This window comes from Xenopus laevis, chromosome 9_10L, assembly GCF_017654675.1.
Source record: "Xenopus laevis strain J_2021 chromosome 9_10L, Xenopus_laevis_v10.1, whole genome shotgun sequence".
In the NCBI taxonomy this organism is placed as follows: domain Eukaryota; kingdom Metazoa; phylum Chordata; class Amphibia; order Anura; family Pipidae; genus Xenopus; species Xenopus laevis.
The window spans coordinates 50,546,011-50,570,596 of record NC_054387.1 but is presented as its reverse complement, the minus strand read 5'-3'; the positions used below and the strand labels follow the sequence as shown (position 1 = coordinate 50,570,596).

Genomic DNA, 24,586 nt, shown 5'->3' with positions numbered 1-24,586 from the left:
CAGCCTGCAGCCTTGTGTCTTTATATGATCACAGAACCCCTCAGTGACTTCTAATATCCTTATAATTTACAGTAGGGGGCACATTAGCCCTTATAATACATGAGTGATACTCAGAGTTCCCTGTATAACTCAGCCTGTAGCCTTATGCCTTTATATGGCCACAGAACCCCTCAGTGACTTCTGATATCCTTATATTGTATAATTAAATAGCAGCATGGAACCACACTTGGTATAGTGTGAAAATCAGTAAAAAGAATCAGAAATCGGGCAGGCTAGTTAAACCAGTTGGTTTATCTGCCATATTGTCATGTTGTATCCTTTACTGTTAAATAATTGCTAAGCAGTGAGCGATTTATAATGCACCCCTGTGCCCTGATGTTATCAATAAGTCCAGCTCATATTAAATGTGATTTCCATTGACTGTTTAAATGTGATACAGTTAGCTTAATGAATAGAGTGCAAGGAGAGGGTCAGTCACATCCACACGTGGGAATCCAAGTTTAGAGACCTACGTTCCAAATCCTCTGAGGAAATTCCCTTTACCCTGTAGTAATTACTGAATTGAAGAAAGTTAAAACTGCTACCGGCAAACCGCTGCTTGATATATGTCCATTGACTCTTCTATTGAAATGTGTCTTTGTTCATGAATCCTGAAATGAATCCAAACTCTAATTTGCATTTATAAATCAGAGGGAAAAGGTGGAAAGAGAACACATGTAGCATGTGGTTAAGACATTTTTGAATTCCATGTTTGTGTGATGAAAAGCCATGTGATTTGGTTCGGTCAGGCACTTGGAATTCGCCAGATCCGAAAAAAAGGCGCTTGCGAGGGGACATGATTACACTTTACAAGTACATTAGAGGACATTATAGACAAATAGCAGGGGACCTTTTTACCCATAAAGAGGATCACCGTACCAGAGGCCACCCCTTTAGACTAGAAGAAAAGAACTTTCGTTTGAAGCAACGTAGGGGGTTCTTCACAGTCAGGACAGTGAGGTTGTGGAATGCACTGCTGGGTGATGTTGTGATGCTGATTCAGTTAATGCCTTTAAGAATGGCTTGGATGATTTCTTGGACAGACATAATATCAAAGGATTTTGTGATACTAAACTCTATAGTTAGTATAGATATGGGTATATATAATTTATGTCAAAGTATGGAGGGGTGTGCGTATGGATGCTGGGTTTTCATTTGGAGGGGTTGGACTTGATGGACTTTGTCTTTTTTCAACCCAATTTAACTATGTAACTATGTAACTATTTAACTATAAATCCTGCTGAAAAAGGCAGAATCTTAGCCGAATCCCGAACCAAATCCTAGATTTGGTGCATCCCTAATGATTATATAACCACTCAACCTGTCTATCTCTATTTCCTGGGCCTTTAGGCATCAATGGATTTGGAAATATTCAAATGGGTAGTGGCTACAGTCTGCCCTACAGCCTATCCAGTCATTCACTTTTGCCCATTGATAAATACTCTTTTAAAAATCTCATATAAATGAATGGAGAGCGGCAGAATTTCACTCGAGCAGACTGTGGAGATCTCTAATTTCACTCTTTGATAAATATACCCCATAGATGGAAGGATAGATTATAGTATATATAGAAAAGTGGTTAGGAGAATAAAGAGCTTGAATGAGGACAGAATGAAAAATAGTTTGGAGAATTGGCCTATGGTTTAAGGTTTCTGGTGGGCCCCTACACTGTGAAGAATATGTCAGAAAAATTAGAACAAAGATGGGGGGGAGACTAAGATCAAGTAATTGGAGAGAATCAAAACAAAGGTGAGGATGCAGACAAATACAAAAGTGAGAGGGAAGAAAATGTGAAAGAACAGATGAGAAGGAGATTACAGACACGAGAGGATAACATTGGTGTAACCATAGAGGATGCAGACCCCAGAAAAAAGATATAGATATGCCCCTTCCCCAGCTGCTCTCCTGCCCAGGAGATGGCAGAGCACAGGTGATGCAAGCAGGGGGTGGGCAGGTAGCTGTGCGCACTGGGCCCCTCCAAAGTATTGTTTTGGGGGTGGCTAGAATAATAGAGGAAAGGAAGGGGGAAAAAGGAAATTAATCAATTTGCTTAGCGAATCTGTTGATCAGAAGGATTCTGAACTAAACATGTTAGCCAACCACCTCGATTGGGCTCTTGGACAATTGCATCCCATCCAAAAGAAGCAAGTTATTCTAAAAGGAATTTCTTTTATCTATTTGTATAAACATATCCATGTCCTAATGCTATAAAAACCTTTGAAGTTGTAGGTTGTACTTACAGGGAGGGTGGGAATAATTTCCAATGTCTTGCAGCATTCAGGAAGCTTGCTGCCATGTTTATTTGCTTTTGGGAAGGGGTTGGTTAGATTTGAGGAGATTAAAGATAAAAGTAATTGGAAAATACATTCATAGATATATTATTTTCAGTACCACTCCACACCACTTACAGCCTGAGGCCAGTTTTCTCCATAGGGTTGCAAAGAATAGTGCAAGAATCTGATTTATAAACTGTTTTATTAAATACAAGCAGGACATGACTAATACCGAAACTCTGCAAGACCTCGTGCAACAGAATGAATTTGACCAATCCTATCAACATAATCCTTCCCCCTCTTGGGATGTCTATGACACCAATCCCAATGAACTCTGTGTCTCTGCATTGCCTAAAGCTACACTGGTGTGCAGAAAGCTTATCTTCCCCCTGGGCCAACAGTGCAGTCCAAAGTCCCTGATGGGATAATACTTTGTTTATGGCCTCAAACCTTCATATTTGTCATGATGGCAGCTATACACAGAACTGATACAAAACTTTCCCAAGAGGAACGGATTATAGTTTTTAAGCCTTAAATAGGTTAACCTAACTTTTGGCCACTCGTTCCAGCGTTTGCAAGGAAATCTCATTTCTTATTTCCTATGGCAATTAACTTTCAGGCATGGCTGTCCTCATCCCTATTTATACAGGAGCAACGGGTGCAGTCAAGATGTACAGTTTTTGTGTCTGAATTAGGTTCCTTGGAGGTTGACATCTCTGCAGTTATACAAAAGATTAGATGGTGTTGCGCTAAAGAAATGTATGGTCATATTCCTGGCAGATGTTAATGGACCTAACAGCAACTGTAGAACCCCTGTAAATTCAGTTGTTCCCAAACTGTGGGCAGGCCCCCCTAACGGGACTTTGGACAGTGGTGGATTGGCTCAGCCTTAAGGCAAGTTACATTGAGAAATGGGGGGGAATGGCTATTTGTTCTCCTAGATACCCCTGAAGGTTCAGCTTGCAATTAATTTAGGGTGAGGTTTGAATACCTTCAAGAGGAGCTTGAATTGAAAAAGTACAACAACCCCTACTCTATAGTTGCACTCCTGGTTCCTGGGTAATAGTTCCTCTATAAGGGATTTGCCTGGAGTGTTCTAGTGGAGGCCCACCTAAGTATTGTTCCAGCTCCCTCCCTAACGATGAGCTCCATAGATGTAATCCCACTCATAAGCACTGAGCATGTCTAGTAGTAGACCCACTTTATGTGGGCTTCCAAACTTCATTTCAGTTTCCATTATGGGACATTATCCCAAGACAAGATAATGTCTAACAGGATCCTCTACCGACATTGTAAATGAGGCTGAGGAGCGTATCTGGCTCATTTAAATTATGCCACTGAGTGAACCCTTTAAAGTCATATTTATACATTGATTTTGGATTGAGAAAATCCTTAAAGCAAATTTGATTTATGGGGACAGATATTTCTGTTTGCGATCTGGGTGGAATATTCATGAGATGCCCTGGATATTGTCACATATTGTCACTAGTAAATGTGTTTAATTTCCTTTGAAAATGAATCTGACTGTAGGACAAGGCTCCCCTCCCCTCTCATGTAATGTAGGGCAGCGGGAGACTCATCAGCTGGGGGGGTGGTCCGCTATATAAACCATGGATGAAAATATTCATAAAGATCCAACCTTTCTCAATGAAGATCTGGCAACTATAGGAAATTTATGGAAATATTAACCCTGGGGCTGAATGCTTTAATATACATAATGAGTCATATGGCAAGAGATGTAGTTACTGGGAAGGAGGGGGGGGGCAGGGGTTTATAGAGGGGGAGTAAAGAGTTATGGAAGGGGAATACATACAGAGTTATTACACCACATGTCCCTGCCTGTAGAGCATATGCACATGTGTAACCAACTGTAACATTCTCCTTCCAAGCAATGTAATAGATCAGGATTAACCCCATTACATTACCTATTGTTAGTGATGGGTGAATTTGGGGCATTTCTCTTCACTGACAAATTCGTGAATTTCCTGCGAAATTCGCAAAATGGCGAAAAATTTTTGCGAAACATCACAAATTTTCGGTGAAATTGCGCCGGCGTCCAAAAAAAAAACGATTCGCTCGCGAATTTTCACAGCAGTTTCTAGAATTTATTTGCCGGCTGCGAATCTCGGGAGTTCGCTGAGAATTCGCCCATCACTACCTATTGTCTAACTGCAACTCTTAAAAGCTTTATGTGTATGGGAGCTGCCATATTGTTAGACAGCACAGTATGAGGACATCGTGTTCCTTCTCTGAATATTTCTATATGGTATTGGTTTAATTTTTGTATAATGAATCTGAATGCTCAATGAATACACCCTTTCTCCTACATTAATTGTGTTCTTGGCAGACTGTGTAAATGAGCAGATGTTCTATGCAAGGGTCAGAGCACAGGTTGGGGCTGTATTTCTATGCTTGGTCCCCTCTGGAGCAGAAACCGTTAATATTTCTGTAATTGGTGTTGTTTCAGTGATACTGAAAGCTTGTGAAGTGTAAAAATTTAATTAACCACACAGATACTGACACAGATAGAGTGCTATAGATATATATATATATATAGAGAGAGAGAGAGAGAGAGAGAGAGAGTCAGACAGATTCAAGAGTCCTCTGTATAACCACATTTTATATATTCTGGCATTATATCTATATAGAGATGCAATTTATTCTTACTTACCATAGAAAAATACTGAAAACTGCAGGCCTACTGAGCGAAGCAGGCATAACAGTTGTACAGCTATGCCATTTACTGGTTCAAGATGTACAGATGTAAGCAGACAGACACATGCATACTGTAGACTGACACATAGATACCCTTAGACTGATACAGGCACTGTATACATATCCTGTGCCTCTTCAAAAGTTAAGGGGATACTGTCATGGGAAAAAAAAATTTTTTTTCCAAAATGAATCAGTTAATAGTGCTGCTCCAGCAGAATTCTGCACTGAAATCCATTTCTCAAAAGAGCAAACAGATTTTTTTTCATTCAATTTTGAAATCTGACATGGGGCTAGACATATTGTCAATTTCCCAGCTGCCCCAAGTCATGTGACTTATGCTCTGATAAACTTCAATCACTCTTTACTGCTGTACTGCAAGTTGGAGTGATATCACCCCTCCCCCCCCCAGCAGCCAAACAAAAGAACAATGGGAAGGTAACCAGATAACAGTTCCCTAACACAAGATAACAGCTGCCTGGTAGATCTAAGAACAACACTCAATAGTAAAAACCCATGCCTCACTGAGACACATTCAGTTACATTGAGAAGGAAAAACGGCAGCCTGCCAGAAAGCATTTCTCTCCTAAAGTGCAGGCACAAGTCACGTGACATGGGGCAGCTGGGAAATTGACAAAATGTCTAGCCCCATGTCAGATTTCAAAACTGAATATAAAAAAATCTGTTTGCTCTTTTGAGAAATGGATTTCAGTGCAGAATTCTGCTGGAGTAGCACTATTAACTGATGCGTTTTGAAAAAAATTTTTTCCGAAGACAGGATCCCTTTAAGATAATGTGCTGTCAAAGGATGCTGGGAGTTTGCACTGAGCAAGTACTGGAGGGCGAGAGGTATAACATACTGACTGTAATTAGATATGCACAGATATGAATGGAACCTGAAGTGTGTCCTAGCAACATGATTTATTCTACTGTGCCACCCATGCTATATCCTTATGTACATATCTGCATGTGGAATACAGGAGCAAGCAGTTCTATTGTACAAAGCACCATCTGGAACATTCACAGATATGCCAAGGGTTCCTGATTTGACAGAATTACTTGGTCTGTGTTTAGTGTGTTGGGGGGGGGTGGTTTATCAGCTTAGTGATGGTTGAATCTGTGCCGCGAAATTTGCAAAAACAAATTTTATGTGCGTGCCAATTTTGACGTGCAGCAATTTTTTTTGGATGCAGCGGATTTTTTGCAGGCGAATTGTTGCCGCTGTTTTGCTTGTGGCGATATGTGGAAACTTACCGCAAATTTGTGTCTTGCTAATATATTCCCCCATTACTACAGCGGGGTATAAATTGCCCTTTGTATTACCAAAGATTTCATAAAAAAAAAAGCTGCATGTACAATCTCATATCTGAGTCAGCCACTGGGACCATAAATGAACCCCTGCAGCTTTGCCTTCCTGCTTGGTGGCAGTGCCCAAACCAGACCCAGAGACTTAATGCCTTGCAATCAATCAGACCTTCATATAGTCATAGCTAGTGAGTAAGACAGGATACCTTAAAATCTGTTAAAATTCAAGCAATACATATACTGCACACCAGGGTCGGAATCTAACCCCTGCAGCTTTGCCTTCCTGCCTGGTGACAGTGTCAGATGACCCAGATGTTTAGTGCATCGTGTTAAACAATGATAAATGATAAGCAGACCTTCATGTAGTCACAGAAAGAGAACATTGGGTAATTCCTTTCATGAGATCCTTAGAGCTACTTTAAAGGGACAGTAAGGTTTGAAAATTAAAGTAAATATATGAAAGGAATTAAATTAGCTATATGCGAGATGAAAGTTAATTCTGTCCAGCTACAACTAGTAGATACGTCTATTAATGTGACTTGAATGGCAAATGTAAGGCAAACGATATGGCAGTTTCCACCAGGGCAGTAGTTAAAGAAGAGGTAGTTTAGGGGAGGGAATGACATGATCATGGATGTGTTGTTGTTAAACTTGTTGGCAAGTTGAAGTCCAACAACATGTAGGCCAAGAATAAATACAAATATGCGATTGTTTGGTATTGTCTGTTGTAGGGGATGAATGGAAGGGAACCCCGGCCTTTATAAATGGGATTATTCCTCTGTGGTTAATTATGGCTATGTGTGCATTTCTGTTGGATGGCGTTCCCTAAGTAGAACCATAAGGTGTGACCCCCCTCTCTGTGCTGTTACTGGAACGTCTACCCTGTCTGGTGTTGTTGTGATTCATCCTCCACTTTTCATCTGAGTCTCTGAGCTCCAGGATGGTTGTCTGATTCATGGTGAATCAGGCCACCAGCTGTGAGAATTTATTTGTATTTCTGTCCGCAGCCGGACCCCCAAACTTCACCCACTGGAGCCCTGATGTCATCAGAAGCTGCAAGAGAGAGAAGAGGAAGAATCAGGAAGGAGCGGGTAAGTGGGCACCCAGTGGGTAAAAGTTCAGAGACTTTGCTCAGTTTGCTGAGATACTGTATGTGCTGAAATAGAATATTTCTTCTCTGTATATTGCCATGTGGGAGCTGCCATATTGTTTTACTTAATTGCCATAGCATCTGTACACAGTATATTCTGTATCATGATATGCATTTCACAAACAGGAAATTCTTATGTCCGTTTTTTGCAGCCAACAAAATGTATTTTGTGAACACAAAATTCACACAAAATGAATTTAGTGATGACAAAATGAATCCTGTCAGCACAGGTTCTATGAACAATGCACTCCATTTTGTAGAAATAATCAGCCAAGCAGGCAAAACTGCAGTTAGAAATAGTATTTCTAATTGCAATACAGAAAGGTGTGCTCCCAACATGGGATTTTCTGGGAGGCACTGTGCCATTTAGTGATGGGGCACTGTGTCATTTGTTACTGGGATCACTGTTTCATTTGATGCTGGGGTCACCGTTTCATTTGGTACTGGAGTTACTACAATTTAGTGCTACAGATACTGTGTCATATGTTACTTGGACACTGTGACATTTCATTTGTTGCTGGGGTCACTGTATCATTTGTTACTGGGGCACACCCATTTAGTGCTGGGCTCACTGTGTTGTCTGTTACTGGGGCACTGCGATTTAGTGCTGAGGTCACTGTGGTGGGGTGATTGTATCATTAGTTTCTGACACTGTTTGTCACTGTGCCATTATTCGTGCACACATGCTTTGTATTGTACAGGCTATTTCAGAGATTCTCGGGCACTAAACACCGACACGGCCTTGTGCTCCAAAAGTAAATTGTGTAGAAATTGTGTTTACTATTGCTATATTCTACTGTGTCAATTGTAAAAAAAAGAATTGGTCTAATAATAAAGTGTCATGGCCAGGTGGAATTGCTTTCTGTTCCCTCATAAACCATCTTGTTTGTGCCATATAAAAGCATTATCCTTGTCTCTCTACAAAAATACACATTGTTTGGGAACAGACAATCCATCTTCGATTGCTGATGGGTTGAGTCTCTAGAACAATAATGGTTTCCTCCATGACTCTTCGGGGGCCAAGAAATAAGTTGTAAAATCAATAAAAAAATTGATGAAAACAGATCGGTGTAAAACAGGGAAATTTGCCTATTTTTAGAACAGCCCGGTGGCACCTTGATAAATGGCTCACCAGTTTTGCAGGAGAGCACACGCCATGCTCAGAGAAAGTTTGTCCTTGTTCCTAAGGAAGGAGACTTGCAGGGTATCTAAGAAGTTCAGTTGTTTCATGACCAGCATTGTTAGTCAGAAAAAAGGAAAAATAAAAAGAAATCCTTTTAATTGTGCATCAAAGACTTACCTGAAAAGAAATGGAACAAGACTTACATTTAAGAGCTATTTTTAAGCTTAAATATGCGCATACGAGTAATACATTTACAGAGTAAAGGCTATTGTCAAATAGGGGGTTATTTACTAAAACTCTAATTTATCTCATCTTTTTTATTAAACCAAGATCAACCAAACTCCTTATTTATCAGTAAAATAACTTGAAAAAGCCAGGTTGGAAAAAGACAATAAAATTATCGCTGAAAAACTGTAATTTTTCTGGATTATCGGATGAAACCCAGCACAGATCACGATATCTTCAAATTGTAAAAGCGACATCTGCCGTTGGCTTCTACATGACCTTGACAGGTTTCATATGGCGGATTTTCAGATTCGAACGTTTAGCAGCTTCAGTTAAGTAGAACTAAGTAAAGGGTTAATTGAAGAGGGTGCGTCTCGAGCACCCTGATGGAGAAGCGATGCATACATACAAACCATAATGCCCATATGTTTGCCTAATGCATTTTGTCCTGGGAACCAATTATTTGTTTGCCCTGTAAGCCCCACAGCACATTTCTAACAATCTGACCCACATCATCACCACTAATTTTGCTCTCACTAGAACAAACTTCAATTATGTTTTAGCCTCCGGCGATGGGGTAGGGTGCATTATGGGAATCCAGATGTCTGCCTGGCACTTTCACCTCCCCTCGCTGTTGCTGTGACTGGTTTACCGAGGAAGACGGTCCTGCTGATGGGGGCAAGCTTGTAGCAGTTCCAAAACAAACCAGATGTTTCTTTCCTGGTCAGATTCTGTACCGTTCTGATAACAGTACAGTTATCTAAGGACCCAGTTAAAGTTAGAAAAAACCAAGTACATTGGTTTCCCTGGAAATAAATGATGAGGAGTGGGAATTGGGGCCTTGGTAACACATTTATGAAGTCAACATGTGCTTAGCTTCTAGGTTTTGCACAAGGCTCAGTTTTCCAGTGAGTTAAGAAAGAAGATTTGGGTTCAGTAGATTCATGGCATATCGACATTTTAGATTGCAGTTCTATGTTTAGCAAAAGCCCTCAAAATAAAAACACAGTTTTACAATAACTATTTTGGTACTTGGTCGGGGAAGTGATTTTCCTGCTACTGGTCTCTACTTCCTTTCTGGCAAAAGCTACTGTGTAAATCTGTCAAGCCTAATTGTCACTCCCATCATGCCACCTGTTCCTCTATGCATATCAGATACCCCATACTGCAGAGTTGCATTGACTGCATGAGATACCAGCCGGTATTATTCTCAGGATGAGGGAAAGTTGGGTTATGATAGCCTTTTTCCTGAATTTCAAGACAAATGTATATGGCAAATGCTGGAAGTTTGGAGTGACTCACATAGGCCACCCCTTTGCATTATTGTATTCAACAAATTGGTGGCCTTCTAACTTTATTGAGTGGTATCATTTTATTTGAATCAAAGTGTTTGTATTTGCTTCAGAATATCACATGGACTATGGGGTTGTATTTCCCAGTATGGCACTGAGGTCTTTGAGTAGTCTGTTCCTAAACTACCTCATGGTCATGTTCTCTGTGAGAAGCCTCAAATAAGCCTTCTAATAATGGCTTTATTCAGGTATGTGTAAACAAAGAACAAAGCAGTTTTCAAACTGTTGGGCTGGACTACCAAGGGGAGTCCAAAATTGGGAGGGCTCAGCCTGAAGGCCTGTTAGGGTAAATGATTCTTGCTTGCCTAAATACTTCTGAAAACCCAACTTGATGATCAAGCTGAAGGAAGATTATGGACCTAGTGAAACTTTTTTGTTGACCTTGATAATATTTAAACTACAGGGTATGACTGAATGTTTTCATAGCTCAGTAACCTTGTTATGATAAGTCATCACTGACCAAATGTTGGGCTTTAAAAGGTGACTTGGAACCAAAACCACAGCTCTAGGATGACAATTTAGTTGTTCAGTGTGATATAAACATACCTGTTCCTATAAATTATCATGCAATGACTGGTTCATCTTCTTACTCATCCTTAATGTTTCCAAAATAAAGTCTGTATCAATGAGACTTTGATGTCTGAACAAGGGATATTACAAAAAGGCAAATGTACCGTCTGGCACAGATACAAAGGGCATACATTATAATATTAATTTACTCAGTGTTTAACTTTGGAAAGGACAATCATCTACTGTATATACTCTTTGTGTTGGGGGTTGTGCTTTTGTAGTCATATTGTTGGAGGTCACCATGATGCTCAATGACCTTACACAAAGTTGGTTGGTTATTTGTGGTATTTCTATGGCATAGCCAGTAACATAGTAGTCTCAAAGTTGGGGCCGGTATTACAAATTTATCAGCATTGTACTTGGTGGTAAACTTGTAGTTACTGGTCTTCTACTTGGGCCATGTCACTGATCGGTCCCCATCACCTCTCCCAACTCACCCTCTAGACCACAGACACCCACTCTACTCACTTAAGTCGCCTGTAATCCAGCTGGTAATACAACGACTCTGTCTCCTTTTTGTAACATCTCGGACATATTTTCTCACAGCCAGACACACTGGCCAGTAATAGGTTTACCAAAAGGTGGCAACCCTATTTGCGGTTGTGTCACTTCTTAACCTGTGCTCCTATGCATGAAATCCAACCATACAGAACATCGATCTAGAAATATGTTATTACAATCCATTTGTAACATTTTTACAGCAGGCAGTTTACAGGTACAGTACGTGTAAAGCTATGGTAGTTTGTTACAAGCAGTGAAAAATGGGAGATATTGGCTGGAAAGATTGTTTACTCAAGCAGTCACATCTGATGTATGACTTGCCCGTGTGCACTTTTGTTTGGCTTCCTGGGAATCAATATCATTATTGGTTGAAGATCACAAGAGGTTGAAAAGGATCAACATCTCTTTGAACAGGAAAATAATGCATTTTACATTCAGATACAAACAGGCTGACTCACGAATGAATGGCCGCCAGCAAATTCCATAATTACAGAAAAAGCTATGAATGTCACAGTCAATCTTTGTATTTAAGTTTTAAAATGTAGGTTCAAGTTCCAGCCCAACTAATTAACACTCTGTCCTGCTCATCCCTGCTCCCTCTGCTCTTCCTTGTCCACCCTGCTCGTTTTGTAGCGGGACATAGGGGAAATCAGGAAAATGTATTGGGGAGTGGTGACTTACATGTTGGGTGGGCGACTGACAAGTATTTCACACTGGGCCCCTTATTTACAGATACATAGAAATATTAGGGCAACAGTTGCTCTGCTTTAGTTCCAGGGGTACCCAGGGCACAAATAAGCACTCACCCCAAACTGGTTTTCAGACTGGGCCCCATTAGCTCATAACAATGTTACAGATATATAGAAACATTGGGATAACAGTCACCCTGCTATAGTTCCAGGGATACTCAGGACACAAATAAACACTCACCCCAAATCTCACCCTAACTGACCTTCAGGCTGGGCCCCCTTAGCTCATAACAAGGTTACAGATATATAGAAACATTGGGGTAACAGTCACCCTGCTATAGTTCCAAGGGTGCCCAGGGCACTAATAAACACTCACCCCAAATCTCACCCTTACTGTCCTTCAGGCTGGGCCCCCTTAGCTCATAACAAGATAACAAGATATATAAAAACAAATGGATTCTAAACACATTTATCCTAGTATATGTACTGTACATATGTCTGTGAAATGTGCGTGTAAGTTCCGTTGGAGCAGGGAATGATTGAAATGATCTGTGCAATATAAATATCGCAAATTCTAAGGAGCTGTTCAGTATAAAAATAAAAACTGGGTAAATAGATAGGCTGTGCAAAATAAAAAATGTTTCTAACATAGTTAGTTAATTCACTGATCAGTTATGTCCAAAGTGGCACCCTTCAAGTCGCTGACTAACTCAGAGTTAGAGAGCTGCAGGAAGTAGTGTTCTGTTATATTTGACATCCAGTCACTCCAGCCTTTATACATTACATGTTTGGCTAACTAACTATATTAGAAACTTTTTTATTTTGCACATACTATCTATTTACACAGTTTTTATATTTACACTGAACTGTTCCTTTAAAATGCCAGGCCCCAAATGATCAGACTGTTCTATACGCAAGCAACACAAACAAGCACACACAATAACGGTACTTGTGTGCCACGAGAAGGTTAAATATGATATGATTATTCTCGGTGGGGGGGAAGGCAACGCACTGGGAAATAATCACTTGCAGGGTGTGATGAATCATTTTACATTAGAATTTTAGATTGAATTTATGCTAGCAAACGTCAATGCAAATTCAGTAATAACATGCAATTTGCTCTGGTTTAAACATTTTGCTAAATAGGTATACACTGCTGCTCCAAATCTGTACACTGGCTAAGTAAGTGTTTGGGGAGATTACACCCTTCTGCGCAGCAAATGCTGATTGTATGAGTGAGACTCCTTTCCCTCTCCCCAGCACTTATAGATTATGGCAGCAATCAAACAGACATGGCATCTTGAGGCCAAAACATACTTTGTGGGGCTCCAGTATTTATACATTTTTTGACTGAAAAAGAATTGTCACAGTTGTGCTCTACTGTCTCCATCTATCCTGTTACCTCAATTTTCACCATTTTGTCCTACTGGTACAATCATGTCCTATAGTCTCCTTCTTGCCACCCACTAATCATACAGTCTTTATTTTTCCTCCGTCTTGTCCTGTTAGCTCAGTTTTGCCCTGGTGTCACGATCTTGTTCTACTGGTACAATCATGTCCTCAAGTAACAATGTTGCCCTACGGCCTCCATTTTTCCATTGCTTTAAATATTTCCCACTACTGTCTCTATAGTTTTTACTGTCCATTTTACTGACCATTTTGTTCTACTGGTAAAATCTTGTTCCGTTTTCACCCTCCTGCCTTATTGTCTCCATGTATCCCTGTCACCATCTTGTCCTACTGACTGTCTTCATCTTTCTCTTATGTCACCATCTTGTCCTATTGTCTTCATCTTTCTCTTATGTCACCATCTTGTCCTATTGTCTTCATCTTACACTTATGTCACCATCTTGTCCTATTGTCTTCATCTTACTTTTATGTCACCATCTTGTCCTATTGTCTCCAACATGCCCTTCTGTCCCCATCTTGCCCTACTCTCTTTACATTTTCTTACTATCTTCATTACCCACCCACCTTTCTAAACCTTGCCCCACTGTCCTAATCTTTAATTACTGTCTTGTTCTGTAACTCAATTTTACAAATCTCAACCTTCACCAACTGGTACAAATGTATCCTGTTGTCACCTTCTTGCCATCCTTTTACCATACTGTCATCATCTTGTCCTTACAGTGTAATATTGTCACCATGTTGGCCTACTGTCTCCATTTTGCACTGCTTTAAATATTTTCCCCTGCTGTCACTATCTTTTCCTACTTTCACCATTTTGTTCTAGGGTTAAAATATTGTTTTGACCTACTGCCTCCATTTTTCTTTGTTTTTCTCCATCTTGCCCTACTGGCTCAATCTTTCTCCATCTCTCTCCTTGTAAATCATTCAACTAGCAAACCTGGCCTCATGCATTGTTAAGGAACTCTGGTCCCTTCAATAAGTAATGAAATTCCGGAATCACAACTGAGACATTTTCAAATTACAAATCAATTACAAATCATTTCTGTTAAAATAAATGAGCAATGCCAGGTTTTCATTAAAATTGAGGTCACGTCTGTCTGTAAACCTCTTCATTCCATCTTAAACCCTGATGTATGGAGTAATTCTATGGAAATGAGCAGCCACTGAGCAACTGTGTTAGGCTAAGGCCCAGAGTTAGACTGAAATTGTAATTGCTCAGTCTATCTCTCTCTCTCTCTCTCTCTCTCTCTCTCTCTCTCTCTCTCTCTCACTCTATCTATCTATCTATCTATCTATCTATCTATCTATCTATCCATCATCTATCTATCATCTATCTATCTTCAACATCATCTCTCTCTCTCTCTCTCTCTCTCTCGCTCTCTCGCTCTCTCTCTCTCTCTCTCTCTCTCTCTCTCTCTCTCTCTCTCTCTCTCTATCTATCTATCATCCATCTATCATCTATCGATCTATCATCATCTATCATCTGCTGTATCTGGGGTTTGGCTGGTATGTGAGAAATGTACTATTGCTGTTGATTTCATTGCGTTCCCGCCAGTTGAGTTCTCGCAGGGGTGTGCTGTTTGAGAAAAGAACATACTGAGTTATTACAGGATTATTTGTTCTCTACTGTAATGTTTAACCACGTTAATCCAGATTAAATAGAACAAGAAAGGTCACACGCTAGTTTGGCTCCTGAATGAGATATTGTGAGTTTCTTGTACAAATGCAGGTTAAAGGGACCCATAGCCACCCGTGGTTGCTATGGGTTACCAGAAAGAATCTGAAACTGCACAGCTCACTGGTTTATGGCATGCCAGTCTGAATAGGGCCTTGACACTCTGGGCCCCTTTTCCCACAATATTAGGGTGCAGTAGTTGCCCTTGTTCCCTCTGAGAGACCTTTATTTCCTTGTCCCTCTTTCTGAGAGAGCTCTTTTCCATTGTTCCTGTCTCTCCGAGAGATTTCTATTCTCTTGTCCCTGTGTATTTGAGATTTTATTCCCTTGTCCCTGTCTGAGAGAGCTCTGTTCCCTTGTCCCCATCTTTCTGAGAGTGATGCGTCTGAGACATACAGTATATTTCCTATGTCCCAGTGTTTCAGGGTACAATGCCATTTGTGGCCCCTTTAGTCATACCTCCCAACATTTTGGAAACAAAAAGAGGGACAAAAAGATTTGAATTTTTTTTGACCATGCCCATTTTTGTGACCACACCCCCTAATTACCATGTCCATTTTACAAAATGTGGCAGGTTATGAAAGCTTGAACACATTTCTGTGGTTTTGATGTGTTATTACCGTTTTGCTAATGAAGGTGAATTGCCCTTTAAGTTGATAAGTTCTTATCTTATCTAAAACCATTACAAAAGTATGTTAAGTATGTATTCTGGGCTCTCTGCCAAGAGCCAATTAAGTTAGAAACGTTGTATCTTTTTTTGGCAGTTCAGTGCAGCAGATCAAAGAGAAACTCGGGACATTTCAGTACATATCCGGGACTGTGGGTTGAACTGTCAAAAGCAGGACTGTCCCACTCAAAACGGGACGGTTAGGAGGTATGCCCTTTAGTTAATGTATTCGGGCCCCGTGGTTATGCTGTTTGGTGTTGCTGGGAGTCTGACATGCAGATTATTACTGCGCTGCTGTGAATTATTTCCATGACTCACTTTGTTCGGCTGCCATTACAACCGAAAAAGGGTCTCACTTAATTACATTCTCTTATTAATTATCAGTGTCACTGAAAAAACCGCTGAATCCATTGCCTCAGGTCTGCCACAAAAAAACCCTTGTTACATCCTAAACCTTTTCGTTTGCATTCTAAACAAGGCACGCCTCCTGGCACTGGCTATGAGCAGCCTTCCAGATACTAGGCTTAGATTTATATAGTGCCGACATATTCAGCTTCGCTGTACAGAGATTATACATCATCTCCATTGGTCCCTGCCCCAGCAGAGCTAACAATCTAAGTTCTCTATCATATTCACATACACTAAGGTCAGTTTTATCAGCAGCAAATTAAAAGTATCCGTAGGAACCTCAGCCATGGACAGTAGACATAAACTCCTTAAAGGGATTCTGTCGTGATTTTTATGATGTATTTTTTATTTCTAAATTACACTGTTTACACTGCAAATAATTCACTCTACAATATAAAATTTCATTCCTGAACCAGCAAGTGTATTTCTTTTTATAGATGTAATATTGGTTTGTAGGCAGCCATCTCAGGTAATTTTGCTTGGTCATGTGCTTTCTGGCAGGCTGTTGTTTCTCCTACTCAATGTAACTGAATGTGACACAGTGGGACCTGAATTTTTTTTATAAAGTGAATCACTCCAACTTGCAGTGCAGTAGTAAAGAGTGACTGAAGTTTATCAGAGCACAAGTCACATGACTGGGGGCAGCTGGAAACTGACAAAATGTCTAGCCCCATGTCAGATTTCAGTAGTTAGGGGACAACTCCCAGCAACTCCCCGCAATGTAGCCTATGGAACACTGATAGTTTAGACTAGAGGCATATTACTTCTGATGAAATCATAACTCTGCTCATAAATGAGTAACACGTGAATGCAGCATAAGCATTGTTTCTCAGACAGCATGTAACTTCAAAATCACAATTGTGATCTTTCTTCTGTGGAGCTGATAGTGCCCGCTTTAGTGGCAGTCCACAGTGTAGTCTGGTCCCATTATGGTCCCTTGCTCCAGGAATCTCACTGTGTCACTGGAACTCAATCACTTGGGTCCCTATAATATCGGACTGATTACAGAGGGGTACTAACTCCAATATCCTCCTTGTTGGAGCCTTGAAATGCTTGTCTAGCTGAATCCTGCCTGTCTCTCACTACTGGAGTGACTATAACAGAGCTAATTATTACTAACTTTCGTAACTGGGCCTGTCACCCTCCCAGACCCAATCCTGTACCCACCTTCCGGCTAGGTGGGATCCAGGAACAGAGCCCTGAGCACGTCTGCTGTCCCTTTTATATATGTAAACACTACAACCTACTGGGCAAACACTGAATTGCTCTTACATGACTTTGACCCTGCAAAGGGAAATAATCACCCTTATCTGAATACCTTAAGTCTGCTAAAATAAATGAATTCAACCAAATTGGATTGTTTTGCCTCCAATAAGTATTATTTATATCTTGGTTAGGATTTAGTACAAGGTTTTGTTTTATTGTTACAGAGAAAAATGTACACTATGCCATTCTCTTGCCTTACTCCACCAGTGTCAAACCTCATAGACTCTTATTAGCGTTGGCTGTGGGGCCCTGACCTGAGAAGGAATGAGATGATTTATTCTCACTCACGGTTTAGAGAAGAAATGTAAGATCTTTATGTGACTCTGCACATCTGTGCTCAGCCGACTGGATGCCGGGGAGGGGGCCACAAACTCAATATGAGACATGAGCAGAATATGGGAGATGGTTTTGTGCTGCTGGCATCTGGCTCAGCTCACTAAATAGAGGATTAAATGTACCCGACGCACACAGAATTATTCGTTGACTGAGGGCACTGCAGGGGTTTATTGTGTTATTAGGGCAGCCTTGGACTAGGGCAATACAGTAGAGCCCTCTCATTATTACAGGGCCTGAAAATTATTCTTGTTCTGGTCTGCAAGTGACAGAGCTCCTTTAGGGCATGAGAGCATTTCCCAGGAATTTGGGGGATTATACAGTCAATTTGGTACCACTCAGATATCAGGCCACCAGGACAGGTTAGGCCACCGTTTGGTTTGTGAGTTGATTGCTTGTCTAATGCCTACCATAGAAGGGAGGGTTGGTTGTCTTCTTATGAGCAGTGATGCCTCTCAGCATATTCTGTAAATCACCAGCTCAGATTGGGCTGGTCTCAGATTTATTGACTGGTAATTTTGTATTCCCCTCCCTATACTATTCCACTGCCCAACCAAGCCTTTTAACTCTATATTCCTGCTACCTCCATCTACATCTCCCCCTCCTTCCACCCATCTATACCCTGTCCCCAATTCATCCATTTGACATCATTGCCCTGCCCCCTAACATCACCACCTACCACCTTCCCACAGAAGAAAGAGTGGCAACCCAAGACCTGGGGCCACTTCTGCAAAGGTCCAGTCCATCATCCTGAAAGTACAGTAGATTACATGTATCAGTGCATTTTGGCCTTCGTTGTGTCTTGTCCAGAAGCACAAGATCCAAATCACGATTGACCTACAGTATGTGTAGCCGTTTTTAGTCAGAACCCCAAGTCACCAGCTTATGGCCATAAACGAATGTAGCTATCTTTGGTGAGGACCTATCTACATTTCACAGAGTGAGATGAAGCTGGGGCAAGCAGTGGGACACAACAGTCTTGTAGTTGCTGAAGGGTCAATACCATAGGTGCCACTGCTAACTATAATGGTGTCCTCTGTCACTCAAGTCTTTAATATCCAACACTCACTGATTAGCAATGGTTTTTCCTTATACAGTCAATAGACTCTCAATCTTCTTCTGTACAAAACCACTTTGAACACAATAAAAAACACTCTTCCATTGAAGTTCTTGTGTGTTTAAGGTGCCCAATACATGGGCAGTTTAAGTAACACATTTGAAGCACCTCAACATTATAAATAGGGATGAAAAACCTGGGTATTTAGATGGGAGTTCATTTCATGTTTTCTCATCCCTCCAAGTAAATCCCTTACCCCTTACCTTTTTAGGACTTTGATGTTTTGTCAATTTTTTACAGAACTAAGGAAGATGAAAAGAGGTCTAAGCAATTCAAATCAAAGCTCCCACAGTCATGTATAAATCTGAGAACAAACTCCCTCCTATATGAGTAAACAGAAATATATTGAGAAGGAATGTTCTGGGCACACAATAAGCTACCCCTCATACTGTACTGTCTAAGGGAAACAATATTGCCCCTCCTACCCATATATATATATATATATATATATATATATATATATATATATATATATATATATATATATATATATATATATATATATATAATGTAAGCTGCGGGATCAGTAACAGATACTTTTCTTCTCTTTAAGACATTTTATTTACACACAGGGGTGACCATTTCAGGATACAAAATAAATCATAAAAATAAATCCTGCCCACTAGGCGCTACCTTCACACATGAAGAGTTCCCTTACTAAACGGGGCCCCTTGCGGACTACCAGTAAGCAAACACATAAGTAGGGGTCACCCCTGTACTCACAAATCTTCTGGGGGATTGCTCAGCCTCCTGGCTTTCCTCAGTCACTTGGTCTCCTCTCTCTGCACCTTGCAGTGGCAAATGGCACCCCAGACCCTCTGGGAGTTCCTCACACAGGCAGTATCCTTCCTGCTCTGTGTCCTGCTCTGAGAGACCTTCCTAACAGCCTCACTCAAACTAAATACATTTCCACAGGACAGCCTTCCTGTGAAAGGTGAGCTCTAATCCATGAGCTGGACTTCTGGATCGGAGTACCTGGCTTGCCTGTTCTTTCCAGAATACTCCAGCTTCCAGGACCTGGCCACCAAAGCCTTTAAACTCTTCTCTGTTTATTAACACCCTTCCTGGTGCCTATATCTTCTACTGGGGAGCTCTTAAAGGGAAAACACACCTTTTCCCACATTGTTTTGGTCACTCTACCACAATAAATACAAATATACAGAGAAGGAATGTTCTGGGTACACAATAAGCTATACCCTCATACTGTACTGTCTAAGGCAGTGATCCACAACCAGTAGCTCGTGAGCAACATGTTGCTCCCCAACTGCTTGGATGTTGCTCCCAGCGGCCTTAAAGCAGATGCTTATTTTTGAATTCCAGGCTTGGAGGCAAAATCCAGATGTTCTGCCAAACAGAGTCTCCTGTATGCTGCCAGTCCATATAGGGGCTACCCCTAGTCAATCACAGCCCTTATTTTACACCAGCCAGGAACATTTTTCATGCTTGTGTTGCTCCCCAACTCTTTTTACATCTGAATGTTGCTCACGGGTGAAAAAGGTTGGGGACCCCTGGTCTAAGGGAAACAATTTGGCACCTCTGTCCCATATGAATAAATACAAATATACAGAGAAGGAATGTTCTGGGCACATAATACGCTATACCCTCATACTGCACTGTCTCAGGAAACAAATATACTATGTAAGATACTATTTTGATGTTAGGCAGATTCAGTCCTTAAAGGAGAATAAATAAGTGGCAAGAAAAAAAATGTTTACGGTTTCCTGCTGGTTTGAAGCAGGTTGAAAAGTGTCCAATTTCACACAATTACATGTTTCTTTCTCTAAACAGAATGCATATTTTTTGACACATATAAGGGTTAACAAAAAGCCAGTTAGAAACCGCCCGTCACATTCATCACATGACCTTTTGCTTTCAGTTTCACTTCTTCCTGCCTCCTGCCATGGCGTCTGCTGATCTGAGAGACGAGTTAAATTGCTCCATCTGCCTGGGAATTTATACAGACCCTGTGACTTTGCCTTGTGGCCATAACTTCTGCCAGATCTGCATAGAGAATGTGTTGGGTTCCCAGGATGGATCTGGGGTGTATACCTGCCCTGTGTGCAGAGAGGAGTATCTGGAACGCCCTGCTCTGCGGAAGAACACAACTCTGAGTAACATAGCAGAACATTTCCATCCAGCTGTGCTGGAAGGAGATGGGACTGGAATCTTCTGCACTTACTGTATCCACTCTCCTGTTCCTGCCGCTAAAACCTGTCTGCACTGCGAGGCTTTCCTGTGTGATAACCATGTGAGAGTACACAGCAAGTCAGCAGAACACGTCTTAACAGAGCCCACCACTTCCCCAAGGGACAAAATATGCTCTGTTCACAAAGAAGCCCGCAAGTATTACTGCTCCATTGATGACGTTTGTATCTGTGTGTCCTGCTCCATCATAGGAGAGCACAGAGGGCATCAGGTGGAGCCACTCTCTGAAGCTTCTGAGAAGAAGAAGAAGAAACTGAGACAGGTTCAGAAGACACTGTCTCTAAAGAGAGGACAGATTAGGTTGGCTGCCCAGAGTCTAGAGAAAAACTGGAGAGAAGAGAAAAATAGTATAGCCACTCTAACAGAAATATTTACTGCCCTATTCAAAGATATGAAGAATCCCTTAAGGGCTGAGGCTCAGAGATCTACGCATGAGATATCCAAGAAGGAAGAGCAGTTGTCACTCACAGCCTCCAGCTTAATCGGCAGACTAGAGACAAAGGCAGAAGAGCTGTCTACCAGAGTGTGTTACATAGAGGATGTGTGCAATATGGTTGACCCAATAGCTGTCTTACAGGAATGGGAGTCGGACAGTGTGGATGAAATAGAGGACCTTAAGCTGGAGGAAGAACTTCAGGAGTTCCATGGTACTTTGCGAACTGTAGGGGTCGAAGCCTTTGTGACCCTACAAGCACGTTCATTTGATCTTTTGCCTGATATTAAACCAATGAAATGGTTTGATATCCAGGTGGTGTCAGACCTACAGCTGGATGTGGAAACTGCTGCTAACAACGTGGTTATATCCAAAGACCTGAAGACTGCTTCCTGGACAGGGATAGATCAGTGCCGGAAGGAATCGCAAAAGAGATTTCAGTCATGCCAGGTTTTAAGCTGCAGAGCTTTCTACTCTGGGAAGCATTACTGGTCGGTGGACACCAGCGAATTGGGGGACTGGATGGTGGGGGTAGCATATCCCAGTATAGGAAGGAAAGGTGCAGGCTCTTTTATTGGATATACAAATAATAAATCTTGGTGCTTATGCAGATGTGATAAAGGGTACACTATGATGCACGGGACAGAAGTCCAAATATTATATCAATTATCCTGCTGCAGATTAGGAATTTATTTAGAATATGAGGCTGGGCGTCTGTCCTTTTATGAGCTGAGTGGTCCAATCAGACACTTACACACCTACATTGCCAAATTCACTGAACCCCTGCACCCTGTCTTCTGTGTGTCTAAAAATGCAAACAGCCCAGATATGTCCTACAGCTGGATCCGAATTCAGTCGTAAAAGCTTGGCACGGCCAAGCTTATAACAGTGGCAAATAAAGGTTGTTCACCTTTAAATTAACTTTTAGTATGACGTAGAGAGTGATATTCTCAGACAATTTGCAATTGGTTTTCATGTTTTATTATTTATGTTTTTTTTAATTATTTAGCTTTTTATTCAGCAGCTCTCCAGTTTTCAGTTTCAGCAATCTGGTTGCTAGGGTCCAAATTACCCTAGCAACTATGCATTGATTTGAATAAGGGACTGGACTATGAATAGAAAATGGATTGAATAGAAAGACGAGTTATAAAAACTAGCAATAACAATACATTTGTAGCCTAACACAGCATTTGTTTTTAGATGGGGCCAGTGACCTCCATTTAAAAATGGGAAAGAGCCAGAAGAAGGTGGCAGATAATTCAAAAACTATAAAGAAATAAAGAAGACCAATTGAAAAGTTGCTTAGAATTGGCCATTATACAAAATAATAAAAGTTAACTCAAATGTGAACCACCCATTTAAGCCTTTTTATTCAAGTGTAACCTGTATAATAGCTAAATGATCCAGGTGAAAAAAATAGTCCCTGTATCAGCTTTGTAGTAACAGCTATTTTCAGTAACCCTGTATTGTCTCTTTGCTGAAAAGGCATCCAACTTCTCTTCCCGTGAATCTCTCGTTAATACAGGACAATACCTTGCAGCCTTTTCCTACTGTTGACAGCCATTGCTACAGATACATTTATTATCTATACGTACCCAAGGTCAATGATGGTGCCAAGTTGTTGGTCTACCACTTTCAGCACTGATTGTGGATAATGAATAGGGCAGTTGAAACATTCTGTCGTCTAAATACATAATGCCTTTATGTGTTTCTGTACTGTTTGGGCTTTTGAAAATAATGGTACCTATATACATATATATATGATAAAATAAAATCAATATAAAAATAAAAATTTGCTGTTCAATTCCAAAATTCAATGATAACAACTTGTACAGCTTATTGTGTGCTCAGTGCATTCCTTCTCTGTATATTTGTATTTATACATATGGGTAGGAGGTGCCATATTCTTTCCCTTAGACAGTACAGTATGAGGGTATATACCTTACTGTGTGCCCAGAACATTCCTTCTCTGTATATTTGTATTTATACATATAGGTAGGAGGTGCAATATTGGTTCCCTAAAACAGAATAGTATGAGGGTATAGCTTATTGTGTGCCCAGAACATTCCTTCTCTGTATATTTGTATTTATACATATGGGTAGTATGTGCCATTTTGTTTCCCTTAGACAGTACAGTATGAAGGTATAGCATATTGTGTGCCCAGAACATTCCTTCTCTGTATATTTGTATTTATACGAATTGGTGTGTGATGCTATATTGCAGGGGTCCCCAACCTTTTTTACCCGTGAGCCACATTCAAATGTAAAAAGAGTTGAGGAGAAACACAAGCATGAAAAAGTCCCTTGGGGTGCTAAATAAGGGCTGTGATTGGCTATTTGGTAGCCCCTATGTGGAATGGCAGCCTACAGAAGGTTCTACTTGTCACTATACTTTGTTTTTATGCAATTAAAAATTGCTTCCAATCCTGGAATTCAAAAATCAGCACCTGCTTTGAGGACACTGAGAGCAACACCAAGGGGTTGGAGAGCAACATGTTGCTCACGAGCTACTCTCTGCAATAGAGTTAGATTGAGCCCCAAATTTAAATGTGTCCTGTATCACCAGTTTTCAGATGTTCTTACCTTGTTTAACAGATCAGTTAGCAGTGAGAAGTTAAACATTTAAGCCTATCATGTCAACTAGAAAATGGGAGGAGAGTATGGGTAGGGTTTAAAGCAGTTTAATCAGTGGACTAATTATCATTTTTATTTATGAAATACTAGAATGTCCCATTTTGAATTACCAAACAACAGGAGTGTGGGTATCAGTAGTTGGGGACATGGCCTAAAATGCTCCAATGTCTACATCAGGAACATTTGCAAGCAGGGACAAACCTTTGCGTTTATTAGCAGAAAATGCAACGTTTCGGGGTCAGGCTCCTTTATCATAAAGGGGCCTGACCCCTAAACGTTGCATTTTCTGCTAATAAATGCAAGGGTTTGTCCCTGCTTGCACCTGCCCTGTGAGTGCCAGTGATTTCTTACCTACTTGCTGTTGGAGGGTGCCGACCCCTTCGTCACCGTGCACCGGGCAATCAACACGTAGGCCAGGGAGTGCGAAAGGAGATTCTATCGACATCAGGAACATTGCCTGCCATAACATTTCTATCACTTATTACATTAAACAATCTAT

General features: G+C 40.8%; 2 protein-coding genes across 8 annotated transcripts in view; both read left to right on the top strand.

Moving 5' to 3' along the window:
- Nucleotides 1-24,586, top strand: part of shisa6.L (shisa family member 6 L homeolog) — a 127,142-nt gene that overhangs the window by 80,245 nt on the left and 22,311 nt on the right. For 4 of the 7 annotated variants that reach the window (XM_041576018.1, XM_041576017.1, XM_041576016.1 and 1 more), the window contains one exon: nt 7,337-7,420. The exons of the other annotated variants lie outside the window; for them this stretch is intronic. In XM_041576018.1, coding sequence (XP_041431952.1) covers nt 7,337-7,420 — 84 coding nt within the window. The remainder of the gene's footprint in view (nt 1-7,336; nt 7,421-24,586) is intronic. 7 annotated transcript variants of the gene reach the window in all.
- Nucleotides 20,479-22,422, top strand: LOC108701163 (E3 ubiquitin-protein ligase Midline-1). The gene has a single exon (XM_018235437.2). It carries the CDS (start codon nt 20,674-20,676, stop codon nt 22,312-22,314), a length of 1,641 nt encoding a protein of 546 aa, XP_018090926.1. The 5' UTR covers nt 20,479-20,673; the 3' UTR covers nt 22,315-22,422.

Coding starts and splice junctions, on each gene's coding strand:
- LOC108701163 (XM_018235437.2), top strand. CDS start 20,674: ATGACCTTTTGCTTTCAGTTTCACTTCTTCCTGCCTCCTGCCATGGCG.